We start from the raw sequence: 20,149 nt of genomic DNA, 5'->3' as shown, positions 1-20,149 counted from the left end.
AACTCATGCTTGATCCTACAATAGTGTTAGGATGAAAAAAACAAGTACAAGTTCTGAAAATTACAATTTGTGTCACACGTTAAAACCTATAAAATAGGTTAATTATGTCCAAATTCTTAAGAAACATTCAGTTTCATCCACTTTTTTTTGCTTTTTTTTAGCCAAACAAAATTATTCGTCCTTTCCCACCATTCTAATTTTCCTTTCTCACCCTCATAAAAATTCTTAATCTTATTAATCAAAAATTCTAATGCGATCGATTTCCCAAATTCATTCCCAAATAACTATACATTTAATTACCCAATCCTTTATCCTTTCACACCATTAAAATTCTTATGGTCATTTCATGCAACAACTACTCTTATTGAATCATATGTCCTCTATTCTCCACTTGATTAATCTTGAAGAGATTGATGATACCCCGGAGAGCGAGAGCTCATCGTGTACAAGTGCAGAAAACAACCATGGCATTATGTAAGAGTAAATTTTGGTTGCTAATTCTATCATTGTTCACAATATGGTCGCTTTTGATTTGTCTAAATTATTCCTCTTTGATTGAAAGTGTAGCATCTCTAGCAAAATTTTACGTGTATTCTGTAAATTACCAACATCAAATTCCAATTATTTCTAACCCTGGTGATACAACAAGAATTAGTTCCTCAATAGATGATGGTTACACCAAAAATACCTATAGAATTAGTGAAAAAACAGGTAAAGAAACAACAAAAATAGAGGAAACAGGGGAAAGTGGGTATGATGAGATTGACAAGCTTCTAGATTTTAACATAAATGATCTTGTTGATGACATTGATCATAAAACCTCTATTAATGATAATGAGAAGTATGATCAAGAGAAATTCGTCAAAGATAAGGCGGTAGCAAAGGAAACAATAAAGGAAAAGACACAACAGATTGCAATTCCCAAGAAGAAAAAAAGAAAAGGGAGATCCAAAAGGAGGAAACCTCCTAAAAGTTTTCCAAATACACAAGAAGTGAATAATAAATTTAATCAAGAAACATCGTGGAACAACAATGTAGGGGAAAAGAACTCTAACGTCTCTGCTCCTCCTCCACCATCACCGCCACCACCATCTCCACCACCTCCACCGCCACCGCCATCACCACCTCCACCTCCACGTCGAGTGTGCAAAACAGAGCAAAAATCTGATCCAAAATCCTGCTCAGGCCGCTACATTTTCTTGCACACTCTTCCTAGAAGGTTCAACGTAGACTTACTCAGGGATTGCAAGTCCCTTGACTTATGGATGGACATGTGCGAGTATGTGAGGAATTCGGGTCTAGGACCGCGTCTTCCAAACTCAGACCGGGTTTTCTCTGAACATGGGTGGTTTGCAACTAACCAATTCTTACTAGAAGTGATCTTTCACAATAGGATGAAGCAATATGATTGCTTAACAAATGATTCTTCTATAGCATCAGCTATCTTTGTACCATTTTATACTGGGCTTGATGTGGCACGACATTTGTGGAATACAGACTCTGACGTAAGAGATTCGGGTGGGTTTGAGCTAGTGAGGTTACTAAAAAGGAAGCCAGAATGGAAGAGATGGTGGGGCAGAGATCATTTCTTTGCTGCAGGAAGAATTACTTGGGATTTTAGGAGGTCAGCAAACAAGAATGATCCGGATTGGGGAACCAAATTCCTTTACCTACCCGAATCCAAAAACATGACAGGTTTAGTAATCGAATCATCCCCTTGGAATAGCAATGACTTTGGGATACCATACCCGACTTATTTTCACCCAGCAAATGATGCAGAGATCTTCCAGTGGCAAAACAAGATGAGGAAACAGAAGAGGAGGAATTTGTTTTCCTTTGCCGGGGCTCCAAGACCCGATAGGCCGGACTCGATACGTAACCAGTTGATTAACCAATGTGAGAGTGCCAAGAAATGTATGTTAATTCACTGCAACAACTGGAAGAATAAGTGTCATAAACCAGCTGAACTGATGAAGATGTTCCAAAGCTCAGTCTTCTGCTTGCAGCCTCCAGGGGATTCCTACACTAGAAGGTCCACCTTCGACTCGATACTAGCAGGTTGTATACCCGTTTTCTTCCACCCGGGTTCAGCTTACATACAATACTTGTGGCATTTCCCTAGGGAGTTCACCAAGTACTCGGTTTTTATTCCTATGTATGAGGTAAGAAATGGAAAAGTTAGCATACAAAAGGTGTTAGAAAACATTTCTAGCCAAAGGGTTGAAAAAATGAGAGAAGAGATTATAAACTTAATTCCTAAGATAATATATGCCGATCCAAGGTGTAAACTAGAGACGTTGGAAGATGCATTCGACGTAACAGTGAAGGGGGTTTTGGAGAGAGTTAGAAGGATTAAGGATGACATGAGAAAGGGGAGGGATGATAGTTTTGGTTATGATGAAAGACAATCATGGAAGTATAGGTGGCTTGGAAAGTTGAAGGAACATGAATGGGATCCTTATTTCTCTGGTTCTTTTGATTCCAGGAACTTCACAAATTTCTAGTTTATTACTTAGTTTTTACTAGAGTATATAACTTGTTCTTGCGTATTTTTGTATTTTGTAGTTTTTGTAGGGAAAATCTAAGTGGTTTAACTTAGTTTTCTTAATGGCACAACAAGTGCAATTGTTTTTCATGCTTCTTGTGTTGCTAAGAATGTCATTCGAGGTCTAGTTTTGATGTATTATCATGGAATAGATTATGATCATAAAGTTCGATCAGTTTCAAACTTTCAACTATTCACAAGTAGAAATTAGACAATTATTATAATAGTGCAATTAAAAACAAAATCAACGTAATCTATATAACTATACTAAAAGAGAGACCCCTAAAACCTAAGATGACACATGTCATGCTCACAATGAAAGTTTTCCCGCTTTTTTTTTTCTTTCTATAAATAAATGGATTAAATTATGTTATCTTTTTTATTTATGACAACATTGTAGATCTTCTTATTATTTTATTTGCAATCACATAAGATATAAACTAAACATAAAAATATTGCATGAAATTCCTACAAAGAATATACCAAATTCTAAAATTATAGATAATAAAATCTTTGTAATTTCCTATTAAATACCTTGATTGTATTATTAGTCAAATAATCATAATAAGGAAATAGAAAACGATACATTATTATAAGTGACATATATTCTAATATTCATTAATTTTTTTTATTTATAGCTACATATTAAACGAAAATCATCATTGTTGATGTTACTTACCTACTTTATACAATATCTACTTATTAGACTAATGTTTTCAATCGCTATACTAGATGAAACCTCGATATTTAGGAAAAACTAGATATTATGATTACCAAATTATATATTATGAAATGATGAAGTTGAAATTAATAAAATAATTATGGTAGCAAAAAGATCCTTAATGCAAGACCAGAAATATTAATTATTTTTAATAATTAATATGTTAACATAGTCTTATCAATTTTTTAGTTATTATATGAACGTCTCAACTATAACTATAACATGTTTAATAAAGTTAGAGTTAATTATAGTTAAGGACCATCTAGAGACGTTAATAGGGTTAATTATAGTTAAGGACCATGTTTAATGTTTAATCTATTATACTCAACTCCCAAAAAATCAACTGATGTATAAAACAAGGCAGTAGGCGATTAAACTTTAATAATTGTGTTACACTATAATATTAACGTCTAAATAATATATGTTAATATAAGACAATTATTTAATAAATCGAAACAACCGTGTTTTACAACAAATGACTGACTAATGAAGTTGCAATATCGTAGCGAATAGTCTCTACACTATCATCATCCATCGAGCCAACTACAACTCATGCTATATCTATCCATACAAATATATATTCTTTTAAAATGAATAATAAATTAAATAAAAATGAACGCGGAAGAACAAAAGAAAACAAATTATTTAATTTATAGATGTACATTTATTTTCTTCCCGGCTTAAGCCTCACAAAAAAAAAAAAAAAAACTTGAGGTAATGAAATGTAATTATGAGTAATTAAGAGGAAAACATTGATGGAAGTTGAATACGGAGTAATCAACTAATCATAACGAAGAGGATACAACTTTATGGGTATGGGGCATATAGGGAAGGTTGTTACTCAGACGATCTTGTGTTACCACTGCAATTCGATGGCGATACCGCCTATATGTGCACATATTTTCAAATCACACTAAAATTAAAAATCGGAGGCAATGCTCGGCCGTACAATAGTTATATTTTCATACTCAACATAATAAATAATTGATACGTAGAATTTCAGGTTAAGCCGAATATGGTAATCTCCAAACCACACATAAGTTGGTGGAGTTTGTGGTGAACTCACCATGTGACTTGAAGATAATATGGTCGAGTCCTATCAGCTGTGAAATGTTTGAGAGCGACTCAAGCATAGGCCTACTTAATTGGAATGGATAACCTGAGATATGTGTTGTTCAATATATTTTTTTCTTCTTACCTAATAAAAAAAGAAAGATAAACTAGACTCTATCTTGTACAAATATGGAGTAGCCAATCTATTTTGTAATAAATATATATATGGACCAGAATTTTCAACAATAGCGTCTGTAGTCCAACGGTTAGGATAATTGCCTTCCAAGCAATAGACCCGGGTTCGACTCCCGGCAGACGCATTTTTTTAATTATATATTACTGGCAAATTTGATATTTGTTGACAGGCCTGAAAACAAAAGCCACTCAATCATACGTGGGCCACAGGGCCCACAGTAAGATATACTCCAGCCCAATTTGGCATCCTTTCAATCCTGACCACAAGAGGACATTTTCGTCCACCACCCTAAATAATAACCAAATTATAGATGTGTTTTTTTTCAATTTATTTGTGTGTTTTACATGAACGACACCGTAAAGTCGCGTGTAAACCTCACGTTATCCACACACTCTTTCTCTCTCCTAACCGTCGATGGCCGGAGCAACTGGTAGTTCTCTCTCCCGGTCACGCTTTACCATTCCTTACAAATCCATCGCCGGCAAAATTCTCCCGCTAAAATCATCCTCTGCCTCCGTCTTCAGCCACCATTTTCACGCCAGAGGCGGACTTTCTACATGCGCTAGCGCCGCCTTTCAACCACCGGCAAGTCCGGTGACTTCCGAGGGCCCTTCTTGTATTTTTGTTGGTCCTGTTGAAACCGCCAGCCAAGAAACCCTTGAGGCTCTTTACCGTCAGGTATCTCGTTCTCTCTCCTCGTCTAGCTTCTTCATCAGTTCATCAGTGTTGGAAATGTTAAATGCGTTGTTTGATTTGAGTCGATTGATTTTGATTTCGTTTAAATAAATAGGCGAAAGATGCGTATTACAGTGGACAACCGTTGATATTAGATGACATGTTTGATAGGGTTGAGGTGAGTTTATTGAGATGGCCTTTATTTTAATTAGGAACAAATGTGATTGATTATGATGATGATAATAAGGATGTGGTGTTGATGGTGGAACAGTTGAAATTGAGGTGGTATGGATCGAAATACGTGATGAAATATCCAAGGTGTAGTTTACGCCGCCAATCTACCTATGCTGATGCTCAGGTAAACTCATTCGCAGTTAATTGTTGGTGTACTTGTGTTTAATGTTACTCTTATTGGTTTAATTAGATGTGTTTCTTGTATTTGATTCTGAAGATTAGAACCGGAATCTAATAGACCTGTCCAAAATTGACCCCGCCTGGGAATGACTTGAATTAGCTTGAAATATTCAAGGTTTTGGATAAGATTGTTCAATCCGGAATACATAAAGAAAATAATGGTGAAAGAGGTTACCGAGTTTTGACCTACCTAATCTTGTAATTCCGAGCTGAAAACAATGTGATTAATCTGCGTGACAGGTCCAATTTTGAACTGTTGTCTGAAATTGGGCTTGGCACGAGAAAATGGGAGGAGAGAGAATTTAAAATTCAGTTGGCCTGTTCTCAGTTTACGGTGGAAAAAATAGTTGCTTCACTGAGGAATTTGAATTTGAAGAATTTAATGACAAGAACAACAAGGTGGTATCTTATGCTTTTCTGGCTGAAAGAGGATTCAGTTGGAATACCTATTTTGATGTATTAAGCATCAGAATGCTTAGTGAAATCAACTCTTTCACTTTCTTAACTTCTGATGACTAATTACTTCGAGTAACAAGTTACCTAAGCAATGTTCTCTGTGAGTCGAGGATAATAACTCAGAATGAGGGGTTTCGCCCGCCATAAACAGTGTGTAATAATATAAACCGATATAGTGAGATACTCCATCAGGGGTTAATGTTGAAAGCCCCTTCAGATTTTCTTGTGCTTCTTTAGGTCTTTGAGCACTTTTTCAAGGAAGGTTATTGATTTGTGTTTTTCATTATTAGTCCGGAAGTTTTGGGATATTTTAAGGATGTAGACTGATGATACTATACGTACTCATTCTCAAGGAACTCTTGTTTTTATGGTACAAACTATCTAGATACTGGATATGTGTGCATCTTGATACTACGAGTATGAAGTTGTAAACATTAATGGGAAACTAGACTGAAAGCCTAAGAGGGGGAGGGGGATGCAAGACAAGGCAAATTGTTGATTTATGATTTTTTGAAGGATGTGGTGTGTAGATGTGTTGGGGGAACTAGAAAGACTGGTGTCCAGTAGTCAAGATCCCTGATAATTACTGTGCACAAACCTTTTACCACAGCCACGTTTCCACATTGGTGGGATTGGCTAGATTCCACACATGCTTAAGCACTTTAAATGACATACTTCACTTTACTTTCTACAAGATCCCCACCCCCCAAAAAAAATGCAAGAGAAGAAAAGAATGACCAAAGGAAAACGTTGGTGATTTGTAACTAAAGCTTCTGTTTGTCTTTTGTTGATGCCAATTTTTCCTAGTTTAGAAATTCATCATAATTTAACTGTATTGTTCACTATATTTTTGTTGTTTAAATAACATCCATGTTGACTAGGAAGGATATTTGTATATTAGTTGAAGATGATGACGTGTGTGTAGGGCAGGAAGACCCTTCGCAGGTGTTTGCTTTGGCGAGCGTCTGGTTTCTGATACTTGCATTTGGCGGTTCAGTATGTCTTGTGCCCATGTTGTACACCATCAATTTAGCTTATCAGGATATTCTTAATTCAGAAGCAGTCTACAGCAGCCAACCAGCACTGCTGGAGGTTCTTGGCATGTTAAACACTGTGCTGTTCATTCTTCTGGGTTCTGTAATTGGCTGCCCAATTGCATCAGCTTCTGGTAATGTTGCCATCCATCCATCCTTTTCATTTTCATTTCCATTGCTTTACTCTATTTGTTGATCTAATTCAGGCTGGCATAATAGCAGTGTGCTCTAATGACCTTCAGTTCATAGTATTTAGTGGCCATTTAATAGTAGATCCTTAACAGTAAATACAGAAACATTTCACCATGTTATTCAAGATTATTTCAAGTTTTTGTTCCTTGTGAAATGAAGTGGCTAGTAGTTATTCAAACTTTTAAAAATTAAGCATCTTGGATGGAAAGTTAAAAAAGTATAAAAATAAAAACTTGCCATCATTATCCAAGCTTGGGTAACAGATAAAAGGGTAGATGTGGTTTTGCATATTGCCTTTTTATGACAGTGAAGTGATACTGATATTATCATCTCTTGTCTAATGCCTATGTTCATGGTTCAGCTCGAGCTCTACAGGGCCTATGGCGGAATGATCTAGTGGCATTGAAAGGAGCCTGTCCAAATTGTGGAGAGGAGGTTAGCTTTACTGAATTTGCACTTCACCTCTAGCAGCTCTTTTTGTCAAATGTGCCCTCGTTGTAATCTATGAATCAGAGTGATATGTACTTTGTAGTATCTTTCTCACATACATCATTCGCAAAATTTTGCAGGTCTTTGCATTTCTGAGGTCAGATCAAAGCAGTAGCTCTTCCCATAGAGCTGATTGTCACGTTTGCGAATGCCGGATTGAGTTTCGCACCAAGGCTGAGGTAAATTCAGTTGCCTTTAGGTTCAGTGTGGGGAATGGATGACATGATTTGGTATAGTGGCTACAAAAAACTCATGACATCCTCATATAATGTCAACATACAACATAAAATTATGAGGTTTATAGATTATTGGTTTTGGCATATGATGTTGTATATTGTGTTGAAATGCATAACATTTCTTCTCATCTCACTTTGTCATTTTGCAGCAATCCATATCAAAACTTGGAAGACGATGGGTTCATGGCCGCGTTTACCTGATATCTGAGAGACGAAGTCGCCGGCGTTAAAACATTGACATAAAAACTGGGGCAAGAGAGTTAAATGTGATTTGAGTTCATGTACAGTAGGATGATTCTTTTGAAGTCTAGCACTGGCTGGTACATAAATCAAAGTATACAGCAAACAAAATTGATGCAGTTGGAGATTAGTTAGAGCATATTGTTGCCTTCCTGCCTAGCTAAGTATCGTGTAAGAAATATTTTATTTCTAGTACATAGTGTTTTTGTGTAATACGCTGTCGCCCGCACAGACAAATGACGCAATTGTAGTTATGGCGTTCAAGTCTAGTCAATTAGCTACTCCAACTGACATGTTGAAAGACAATACATCAAATACTATTATTTGGTCTTCACAAATTCTTATTTAAAGTGGTTCGATATTGATTAATCCCTTTTAAGATGTTTATCCGTCAATTTTTTTCCATAATAAAGTTACAAAAATTGGATATAAAGTTACAGAAATTGGATATAAATACCCCAATGTTTGACCTTTTGTTCTTTCTTTGATCTACTCTTTCGAACATACTGTGTTTAGTTTTTCAAATTACGTAATACTTGGTATTAAATTATTACTCTGTCATACAGTGAGCCCTTTGGTGGAACTACTTAATCTCGCTCGCGAGCTGTAAATTGGTGTTAAGTTCTGTCGCAACTGAGATCTGATTGCCTGACTGTGATCACAGTTGAAAGTCACGGGTAAAATATGCCACAACTCTTTTGAGGCAAATCAGATCTGTATATCAACAAGGCAAAAAGATAGTTCTTGGATTCTCCAAAGAAGGCACATCAATATTTTGTAAAAATCATTAGAACTTCCGTGAAAAGACGGTTAAAACGACTTTGCTATCGCCTTAAACGCTAACAAGTTTGTGTTCACAGTATAACTAAGAAAGCACAAACTTTAAACAAATACAAATGTAATAAATCATCTAATTGTTAAAGGCAAATAAGAAAATGTGGCACTAGATTATCTCAATATCGACCAAGAAGAGTTCTTGCTGCCTAATCTATCAAAAGTGCCCCAAGCTGTATACTAGAATCCACGCAAGCTGTAACAATAGGGATAAAAGTCAGTTCAGCAATGCATCAAACAGACAAAATCTGACGAGTTAAAAGTCGAGAATGTGATGTTGAGCAACGGGACTTTACCAGAAATAGTGTCACTGATGCGAAAAGCCCTTCTTGGAGGAGAGATGCATGACCACCATATTCTTCCTCATCAACCTTAAGTATCAATGCATAATACCCATACACAATAGCAGATGAAATTGCCAAGAATCTGTAACCATGAAACAGTAGAGAAACCACAATTAATCATCAGGAAGAATGATAACTTGACATGATGTAGATAACTTATCGTTCTAGAACACCATAGCTTTCACTTACGTCCAGACAATACCACCCTGGTGATAATCCATTTCTTATCACTACCACAGGAAGCTCCCAAAACAATTCAAATCCAAGTACTAAAAGATAAGATTTCATCTATTCATCTGGAAAACCCTAGTTGTTTAACATATTAACCCTTGTATTTTCATCTTATTCTGGATTAATCTAAGCATATAACTAAAGCCGTCAAGATATCAGATCAAGTTTATATAGCAGCATAGATAATCAGTCACTTCTTTATTTACAAGGAAAATGAAGTAAGCTGACATCTTAATATAACCCATCACTTTTCCAGCTCGAATATAATGACCACCATACATATTCATCCAGCATATAAATGATACTCCTAGAAACAACCAGAAGAATAGGTGCATTGAAATATTCTAAGCATAAAACAAAGATCTGGAGCAGATTACTTTTTGACTGGAAAACAACTAATTTGGAGCTAAAGTGAAATAAGGTGAATGTTGATCACACAAACTCATCGTTAAGATGTAGAAATTATCTTTTAGAGTAACCCAAAGTGCAGTTGCAGACTCTGTCTTATACGTATACTCGGTAATTCAAAGTACTGTACAACTTACAATATAAGCCATATGCCTCCAACCAAAGGAATAGCGCCCCAAATTAAACCACACACAAGTGCCACCACTTGTCGAGTCCAGTGTAGAACATCTCCTAGTTGATCCTGGAGAAAAACAAAAATTAACAGCAGGATAGTCAATAACTGTCACACAGAACACAGTCCATATAACCATCGAACGAATAATCCAGCAATCCTAATATTCGCCTGACTATGGCCTTCCCAAATCATCAGTTCAATGGCACTCAAAAACATGAAAGCCAATCGTATATTCTGAGGCATAAATCCACATAGTTTGACGGATAAAGTAAGCTCCGACGATTTCAAAAACTAAGATTGACTAAATCTTCAACCATCTCTCTAATAGAGATTCACTAAATCTTCAACCATCTCAATAATAGAGATTGACTAGAACTTCAATTTCTCATAATTTAACTTATATAACAATTCCACCCATCAAGATTGATTAGCAGTTTCACAATCCCACCAAATACGATTCATAAAAGCTTCAAATTAGCTTTATTAATACAGAAGATTGAAAGAATTAATAATCCCACGAATTAAGTCTGACGATAACTCCAATTGCAGCTTACTGTCAGTAATAGGGTGATCTAACAATCCTCTAAATAATCTAAAAACAATCAAATTAATCTCCAACTTAATTAACAAACCCAATTCATAATAATAATGACAGTATCATAATAATTAAAAAAACTAAAATTGAAAAGGAGAAATAAAAGATAAGAAAGTTGACCTTATCCCAGGAAACATCAGGATCAAACAATTTGCCCAATTTAAACGGAGAAGTGTGACCATTCTGATGTAGATGGTTCAATTTCGAAGATTTCTTATCCTTCATCTCTAAATTTTAAATCTTGGAACCCAGAAAATCAAATAATTAGGGGGGTTTTTAGGGTTTTTGAGGAAGTGGGTAAAAATCGTATGGTGACAGTATAAAAGACGGGCAAACGTAGGTGGATTTGGATCTGGAAAAGACAACGATGATGAAGATTTGAAGTTTGTTCGTTGAATTGAAAGAATAAATAAATAAAGTATCCGAGACCACGTGGGTGAGATCAGAAATTTTCCGAAATTTATACGTAGTAGGAGTAATTGTGTTAAATTCTGGGATTGTGGGATGAATGCAAACTTAAACAAGAGGGAGGAGTTGGATGATAGATAGAATTAGAGAGAGTTGTCAGTTGTGGTGTTGGGGATGATGGCACAACTCACTATCCCACTATGATTCGGGGACCTTAATTTGCCTGATATCGGTTAGATAATTTGCTCCTATTTTGTGTTTGAGCGAGTGATTAAGGCCAGCTTAATTCAACTTATTTCTCCTTATTTGATCTAATCTGAATTTATTTTTTCTGATCTGATTTGATCTGATCTAATTTAATATAATTTTTATAATTAATATTTAAATAATAAAACTACCATTATTAATATTAAATGATTTACATGTAAAATAAATTTTATTCAAATTTATAATGTTGTTTTAATTACAAATTACTTATTTAACTTTAGTCAATTAGGGTTTAGGGTTTACTATTCCATATATATTAGATAGACTTGGACATGGTCTAGATAGATTGGTTCTAATTTGGACACGATCTGGACAAAATCTGTTACAATCCCACTTGCATGGACCAGGTCCACGCTATTTTAATGTGGACCAGGATATTTTAGGTTTTTTACAGCTTTTAAAGATGACATGGACAAGCAATGTTCACGTGATCCAAAAAATCCACGGCCTATATAGTAACTCTTACATTGATATAGTTTACTTATATGCAATATAGTTACTCTACTAGTCATACAGTATATTTTAACAATATAATCTAATATACATATATAAATGAGGCATATTTGCTGAAATATTAGAGCGCCACCTAGGATTACTATTGGTTTCGGCCAATGAAAAATAAGTTTTGTAATTTATTTTGGAATTAAAAAAATTGAGTGCCACATAGATAAATAATTAGGTGCCACGTAGATGTTACGTGCCACATAGATAGTTTAATTATTGTGTTCCACTTCTATGATAAAATTTCACTTTTTTAAATTATGGTGTTCCACTTCTTTTATAGTTATGATAAAATTTCACTTCTTTTAGAGTTATGATAAGAAAATTAGTGTTCCACTTTGCACAAATTAAGTCTACTTTTTTACGTTATAAACTTTAAAAAAAAATAAAAAATAAAAAAGAATAAGTGATAATTACCGGTACAGAGTTTTAGACTTATTTTTAATGTGTGAGATGGTTTAAATTGGGGTACGTTTTTCTAATTGAAATTACTTCTTCTTTTTGAGCTAGAGGGAGAGTTTTACATGTTCTTCCATCTTCAATCTATCTTGTGGCCCTTTTCCCCTTATCTAAAACATTGGAGTTATTAGTTTGTTTATTTTCCTGTTAATTCTAATAAAGGATCGAAATCATGTAAAAACATGATTATTATTTTGTTCATTATCGATCCATAAATTTTTTTGTGTGTGTGCGCATCTTGCAGATATATCCATATATAAGAATGATCAAGGTATGATTTCTATTAATTTCAATTTAATAGTAGTGTTCAATTTATCTGATAATATATTATTAAATTATATTGTTTTGTTTATTGATTCACATTAAATTCTTTGCAAGTGCGGGTCTTAATATATTATTAAATTATATTTTTTAATTTTTGACAAACTATAAAACCCTAGATTCGTCACCCTATTCGTCTAATTATTCAGTATAGCATATATTAAACACATCTTTTTACCACTTCTTCTGGTATTAATTAAAAAAAACATGTATCGTATAAAAGACTACTACTTAATTTGACCATTAATAGTTTTAAATTCGCATTAGTAAAAAAATATAAAAATTTGATATTTAGAAAATTTACATTAAAAAAAATTCAATGAAACCCCACAAGTTAATTTTTTTCGATTATTCATAATACGAATTACGATCTAAGCTTTTAAAGTTTGAACACATGAATAGTAAACATGAGGAACATTATGAAACGTAGGAAGTTCTACTTATTAGATTTTTATAATACAATTATTGAAAAGTATCTGTTGATTAACAAAACATATATAGTATACAAGACCATTACTTATTAGATTGCTATAATAATAAAATTAATAAGTAACTCGTGCATCGCACGGGCTTCAAATCTAGTTATTAATATATGCGACATAGTTACTGCAAAGATCATATAGTAACTGTTAAGTTGATATAGTTGTACTTGTATGTAATATAATTACTCTAATAGTCATACAATAACTTTTTGATGTCATTTTGATAAGAATTCAATTACTTAATAATGTATACACAAAGATATTGAATGCTTTATATCATATAGTAAATATTTCTATCGTATAGAAATAGTTACTCTTCTATATCATATAGTAACTCTTTCTATTCTATATAGTAGTTACTATTATATATTATATATCATATAGTTAATGTTATAAAAAAGAGTAACTATATCAAAATTAAGAGTAATTATATATTCCTTCCTGCAGACAAAAAGAGGAAATTATAGAAATTATATGTTCAAAAAAATATCTATATCTTCAGAATAGTAACTATGAAAATAATAATAATAATAATAATAATAATAATAATAATAATAATAATAATATAGCCTTTTCGATAAAAATAATTATTCAATCCAAAGAGTAACTATATTCATATAAAAAAAGTAATTTTACCTATAGAACAATTATTATATTATAAAATGAACAATATGATATAAATTCTTTACATCGAGGTCATAGTAACTTTTTCTATTATATAGTTACTATTATATATCATATTACTGAAATAAAAAAGAGTAAGTATATCAAAAGTAAGAGTAATTATAACTCTTGAACAGTAATTAAGAAAAACATTAACCAGATGGTTAGTTGTTTTTAATTACGACATTATAATTATTTGCATCTATTAAATAAATCACATTAAACTCAAATATTTTTTGAACTAAAAAATACTAATCGCCGCGTCCATGTCCATTCTTTCCACATGCACGTCCTCTCCTTCCACGTCCGGGACCTCTCCTTCCTCTACCACGTCCTTGGTTTTTATTGTTGTCAGAATTTTCTTCTTCTTCTCATGCTTTTGTTTTCCTTGCAGAAGTTATTCTTCGCACGACTTCAATTCTAGATGAATCATCTTTGTATTTCTGAATTAATAATATATAAACTAAGTTAATAATTTAACATTTAAGTGTGAAAAAATGACATAGTAACTATGTAAAACATATAGTTTATATTATGCATCATACAGTAACTCTTAGAATTAATGATGGTAAGATATTCGCAGAAATACAGATATTGTTATTGTTATAGTCATATAGTTATTGTCATAATAATATAGTCACTCTTATTACTAATGACATAGAGACAAAAAAAAGAACATAAAAAGAACAAAATGATAACATAGTAACTATTAAAAACATATAGTTACTATTATACATGATATAGTATATTTTAATATTAATGATAGTCATATATTAGAAGAGTTGCATATATAGTTATTGTTATATGATCATATAGTTATTGTGATCCTAACATAGTAACTTTTATTAATAATAACATAGAGGACAACAAAGAACATAAAAGAACATTATAATATACATAATAACTATATGAAACATATAGTTACTATTATACAAGATATAATACCTATAAATATTTTTGATGGTCATTTAGTCACGTAGTTGCAGACATAGTTGGTGTGATAATAATATAGTAACTCTATCGCTAAAAATATAGAATAACATCAAAACCATGCACATATCACAATAAATTAAAATAGTAACTATTTCAAACATATAATAACTATATAAAACATACAAATACTGTTGAAGAAAATAAACATATGGTAACTAATCATGATAAAATAAACATAATACATATTTCAAACATATAGTAACTATATAAACAATATAGTAACTATTGAAGAAAATAAACATATGGTAACAAATCATGAAAAAATAAATATAGTACCTATTTCAAAAATATAGTAACTATATAAAACATATAGTAACTATATAAACATATAGGGACTATTATTATAATATAGTAATTATTGTATACATATAGTAACCATTATAACCATATAGCCATTATCTAAGAAACGAACAAAAAAATACTCTAAATAACATAGTACATAATGTAATCGTATAGTAATTATTATTTATCAAAAAGTCACTATAAACTGTTAATAAAATAATAACTATCTTAAACATATAGTTATTGTTTTAAACTTATAATAACTTTCTAAAAAAATATAGTAACTATTTTAAACACATAGTTACTGTTTTAAATTTATAGTAACTTTTTAAAAAATATAGTTACTCTAAATACTACTCCCTCCGTCCCTTAATACTCGCATCGGTTTGATCGGTGCAGAGTTTAAGACATTTGAATTGACTTATTAATTTAATGGGTGTTAGTTGATAGTGGAGTATTTTTTTAATATAGTTAGTGGGAAATGTGTAAGGGGTGTGGAGTGGTGAGTTGGGGGTGGGGATTTTTAAATGATTTTTTGTATGGAGTAGGGGTGTAGGTGGGGTAGTAGGTAAGTGTGAGAAATAATATAATATTGGTAAAGATTTCCATTTATAGAAGTGGTGCAAGTATTAAGGGACGGCCCGAAAAGGAAAGCGGTGCGAGTATTAAGGGACGGAGGGAGTACTACTAACATAAACACAACGAACATTCCAATTACTATTAAAAACACTATTTCGCAACATAAATTAAAGGTAACTACATCATTTGTATACTAACTATGTGAAACACTAACCCCTAATTTCAACAAAACAACAAACATTTCAAATCACTCAACAAAATAATAACTATTGTACACATATAGTAATTATATAGTAACTATTGTACACATATAGTAACTATTGTACACATATAGTAACCATTAAAATTACATAGTACCTCTTTAAACCATATAGTTATTCTATTACTCATATAGTTACTATTTAAAATCGTGAAGTCACTGATCGAATTCGCGAAGTAAAAACGTTATTTCGGCAAAACACAAACATTAATTTCTCTAAAACAACAAATATTTTCAATTTTAAATAAAAATAGACTTAAAATTCTTTAAAAAACAACAAACCGAGATGTGATCTCTAAAAATTCTTGCGAATATTTGTAGAAGAGCGCAAATTCTTCGATTCGGTTTCGGCAACGGCGAACCTCCTTCTTGATCTACTACTTCCTCTAATTTTTCCTTATCTAAAATATCAAATTATAAGAATTATAAGATAATTACGAAGAAAATCGAACAAAACCTAGAAATTTGGGCTAAATTTTGAAAAGCATAGAGAGAAAATGAAGAGAGAAAAATGAAAGAGAAATGAATAGAATGCAGATCTGAAATTTTGAAAAATAAAAAAGTTTAAAACGTATATAAAGTTGGCTAGACAAAAATCGCATTGAAACTCTACAAAACACATAGTAACTCTATAAAACACATAGTTACTGTAATACGCATATAGTTATTATTTAAAATCACAAAATAACTGTCACGTGAGGTAAAGTTACACATATTGTCCATACAAATTACTCCGTTTCCGTAGTCCACGCTAAGTTAGCGTGGACCAGGTTTATATTAGTGTAAATAAATCTGTTATGAGTTGCATATGATCTGGACATACCAGTTCCGATATGGACATAATGGTTTTGACTTGGACATTAATTGGACACACCGGTTCTTATTTGAAAGTATGGGTTCTGATCTAAGCCGATGGTTCAGATCTGGACATGATCTGTACATATCGGTTTTGATATGGACATGATCTGTATAGATCGGTTTTGATCTGGACATGATCTGCCGGTTTTGATCTAGACATAATGGTTTTGATTTGGATATGATGGTTCTGATCTGGACATGATCCCCACATATCGATCATACTAGTTCTGATCTAGACATATTAGTTTAGATCTAGACATGATTTGTACAAATCGATTCTGATCTGGACATGATCTGTATAGATCGGTTCTTATCTAGATATGATATGCACCGATCAGTTATAATCATGACATGATCTGTATAGATCAATACTAATCTGGACATAACAGTTTTGATCTAAGTATGATCGGCATTGATCGATTATGGTCTACACATATCGGTTCTGATTTGGACCTGATTTGTACATATCAATTATGATCTAGACATGATCATGTCCTGATAGGCTGTCGTACACCCGTCAAAAATAAAATCCTAACGAAACCTCCTAACAATGTAGTAGGGTAAGCAGGGTCGAATCCACAGATAGATGGCTATTTAAATCTAGCTTTCAAGGTATGGCGAAACTAACAATGTCACGAAATTTAGGATTCAATGTTTAAACTAAAATAAATAGAAAAATAAACTAAAAGATCTAGGGCAACGGTTCACCATGTTCATAGTTCAGAATCAATCAAAACATTATCAACAATTCAAATATTCAAATTATCTAGAGCACAAGTTAATCCTACGGTCGGGTCTTAACACTCTCAATTCAACATATGCAGTACGATCGCTAACATAATAAGAATTGCTAGTTGTAGGTAAGCCTCTAAAATTCGATCTTTCGATTCTAAACCTTATTAGCATGATTTAATCAAACAATTGATCAGATTGCAAAGATTAATAATATAAACCTAATCAACTAGAAACATTAATGAATAATCAAACCATCAACAATAATAATAAAGATTCATAATATAAACATGGATTCCCATACCCTAGAAAGCGAACTACTCAATCATGAAACGAACAATGAAAATCAAATCTAAGAATGAAAACATAATTAAAAGCAATAAAGAAAATAAAAAAGAAAATCAATAATACCTCAAAGAATTACATTAATGAAGTATGTAGAAAAACTAGGGTTCATGAAAAAGAAAAGAGAGAAGAAGCACGTGAATTAGAATTCTAGGAGGAAACCTTAGGAAAATAAAAGCATAAGGGAAATAAAGCAATCCCTTCAAGTATTTATATGCTTCCTAAATTCTAAATAAAATAGGAATAAATAACAATTACATAAGCTATGATTTAATTGGACGATCAAGAAGACCAAACCACGCGCGGAAATCACTTGGGCGCAGAAACCAGCGGGCCCGCTGGTTGGTCGCTGGTTTTCGCGCCCAAGGAGGAGAGTTGGGCCTGCGTTTTGGGCCGTGGGCGAATCGGATAGTCGAGCCATCTTGTTTATGTCATAACTCTTGTTCTACAATGCCTATAAGGACGTGTAACCTGTCGTTGGAAAGCTCTTAAAGCCCACTTTCTAGCCCAATCAAAATTGTCTCATCCCCACATGTAGAACTTGAGATATCATCAAAAGAGTGAACGCTTGTCCGTTTTGATGCTTAGAAAAGTAGCGTTTAGCTTCATTGTTGACTCAAAATTATCCCTAGAGACATGCAATGATCCTCGAGTCAACATCCCATCCGTTCATCATCTAAATCAACTCATAACACTTCGAAAGCATCCAAATGACCGTAAAATCACCTGAAACATTAAGAAAAGACAAACGGAGCGTAATAGAGTACGACAACGATAACTTATGCAAATGTGATCCTAAATGCAATTAAAATGATATAAATGCCTAATAATGCAACCTAAATGCGCCTAAAATACCCTATACAAATATGACTCATCAAATTCCCCCAAGCTAGACTGTTGCTTGTCCCCAAGCAACACTAAACCAAAGATAGAGAAACGAGACACACATGACTTTCATAGAACCATGGTAAGACCAACCCAACTCTCGAGCAAACAATCAAACAGAGTTATTGAGACAGAAATCTAGCTCGGATACAAATAGAACCACAAAGCATCATGATCCACAATTGAAACAACCAAGCTTAGCCACAAACTATTCTCAATCAAGATAGTCGTCGCCGCATACCTTGTAGAATATGAATATATGATGCAATATGGGGTAAGATGACAATAGCAAGAAACGATTTTCATTCAATCACAAAACAAACATGCCGATCAAGAGGTCTTTATAATAAGCTTGTAATGGGGCTAGGTGAAAAGGAAGGGTAGGGTATAATTTGGGAAAAAGTGAGAGTAAGGTCCAACTTGGGGAGCAAATGTGAACTATATGCGTCGGCGTGATAATGCCGCAAATCCAACTCCATCGAACCATGAAACCCGAACAATCAACCAAGTTATAACCAAGGGTAAAAACATAATATAATGTCAATGATCTTTCTTCATTCCCCTTTCCCTTCTTTCAAACTACATACAAAAACGAAAAACATATTTTTTGATTTTTCTTTGATTTTTCTCCTTTTTTTTTCTTTTTTTTTGTCTTTTTTTTTCCTGAAAATGAAACTAAAGAATGAAATCGAAAGTACATAAATAAATCTAATGCTAACTATTACAAGCTTGGGTGCCAACAATAATATACACCATTTTCGAACCACAAATTCAAACATAGCCTCGAACCACGAACTATTGGCTTAGTGTGCCAATCAATCAACATCAATGAAACCATTACGAACACCGAAGCTCCCCCAAGATAGACTCGGGACAAGTAACCAACGGGGCTAATAGGGCTCAATTATGTGGAGTTAAAAGAATAAAAGGACAAGGCTACAACATGGGTATGAAAGGCAGGAACTGATGTTTCTAAATTCGTCTGAAGGCTTCCTAAGAGAATGGCCTCTATCATACGCGGCATGCGTGAGTTGCAACTAAACTACTAATGAATCTCAAGCCAAAATCATACAATAACAAGTCACATCAATCACACAAACACATAGTAAGGTGACCTACAAGATAATTGGCTAGCTATTCTTGACACGAGACCAACATCTTACCGCATACCATTCAATTGGTTCACACAATGCCAAGCTGTTATCAATGTATAGCATGACCGACTGAATTTCAGAATCATAACTAAGTTCAAAAGAAGCTCAAGAGAGTCAAATAAA

At 33.2% G+C, this 20,149-nt stretch overlaps 3 protein-coding genes and 1 non-coding gene across 4 annotated transcripts; 3 read left to right on the top strand and 1 right to left on the bottom strand.

Moving 5' to 3' along the window:
- The first annotated feature begins 180 nt into the window (after nucleotides 1-180).
- LOC110802538 (xyloglucan galactosyltransferase KATAMARI1 homolog) lies at nucleotides 181-2,672 on the top strand. Its single transcript, XM_022007963.2, has one exon. It carries the CDS (start codon nucleotides 414-416, stop codon nucleotides 2,502-2,504), a length of 2,091 nt encoding a protein of 696 aa, XP_021863655.2. The 5' UTR covers nucleotides 181-413; the 3' UTR covers nucleotides 2,505-2,672.
- A 1,895-nt stretch (nucleotides 2,673-4,567) lies between these two features.
- TRNAG-UCC (transfer RNA glycine (anticodon UCC)) lies at nucleotides 4,568-4,639 on the top strand. The gene has a single exon. It is a non-coding gene; the product is annotated as a tRNA-Gly (tRNA).
- Nucleotides 4,640-4,842: 203 nt separating this feature from the next.
- LOC110802545 (PGR5-like protein 1B, chloroplastic) lies at nucleotides 4,843-8,601 on the top strand. The gene is made up of 7 exons (XM_022007972.2): nucleotides 4,843-5,193; nucleotides 5,306-5,368; nucleotides 5,462-5,548; nucleotides 6,991-7,228; nucleotides 7,648-7,721; nucleotides 7,856-7,954; nucleotides 8,161-8,601. The coding sequence occupies exons 1-7, from the start codon at nucleotides 4,930-4,932 to the stop codon at nucleotides 8,239-8,241; spliced, it is 906 nt and encodes a 301-aa protein (XP_021863664.1). The 5' UTR covers nucleotides 4,843-4,929; the 3' UTR covers nucleotides 8,242-8,601.
- A 423-nt stretch (nucleotides 8,602-9,024) lies between these two features.
- LOC110802546 (uncharacterized) lies at nucleotides 9,025-11,518 on the bottom strand. The gene is made up of 4 exons (XM_022007973.2): nucleotides 10,959-11,518; nucleotides 10,206-10,309; nucleotides 9,382-9,511; nucleotides 9,025-9,281 (listed from the first exon to the last, which is right to left on the bottom strand). Exons 1-4 carry the CDS (start codon nucleotides 11,061-11,063, stop codon nucleotides 9,243-9,245), a joined length of 378 nt encoding a protein of 125 aa, XP_021863665.1. The 5' UTR covers nucleotides 11,064-11,518; the 3' UTR covers nucleotides 9,025-9,242.
- Between the last annotated feature and the right edge of the window lie 8,631 nt (nucleotides 11,519-20,149).

This window comes from Spinacia oleracea, chromosome 6 (genome assembly GCF_020520425.1).
Source record: "Spinacia oleracea cultivar Varoflay chromosome 6, BTI_SOV_V1, whole genome shotgun sequence".
NCBI lineage: Eukaryota > Viridiplantae > Streptophyta > Magnoliopsida > Caryophyllales > Amaranthaceae > Spinacia > Spinacia oleracea.
Note: the sequence above shows the minus strand (reverse complement) of the source record. Positions and strands in the feature narration are given on the sequence as shown.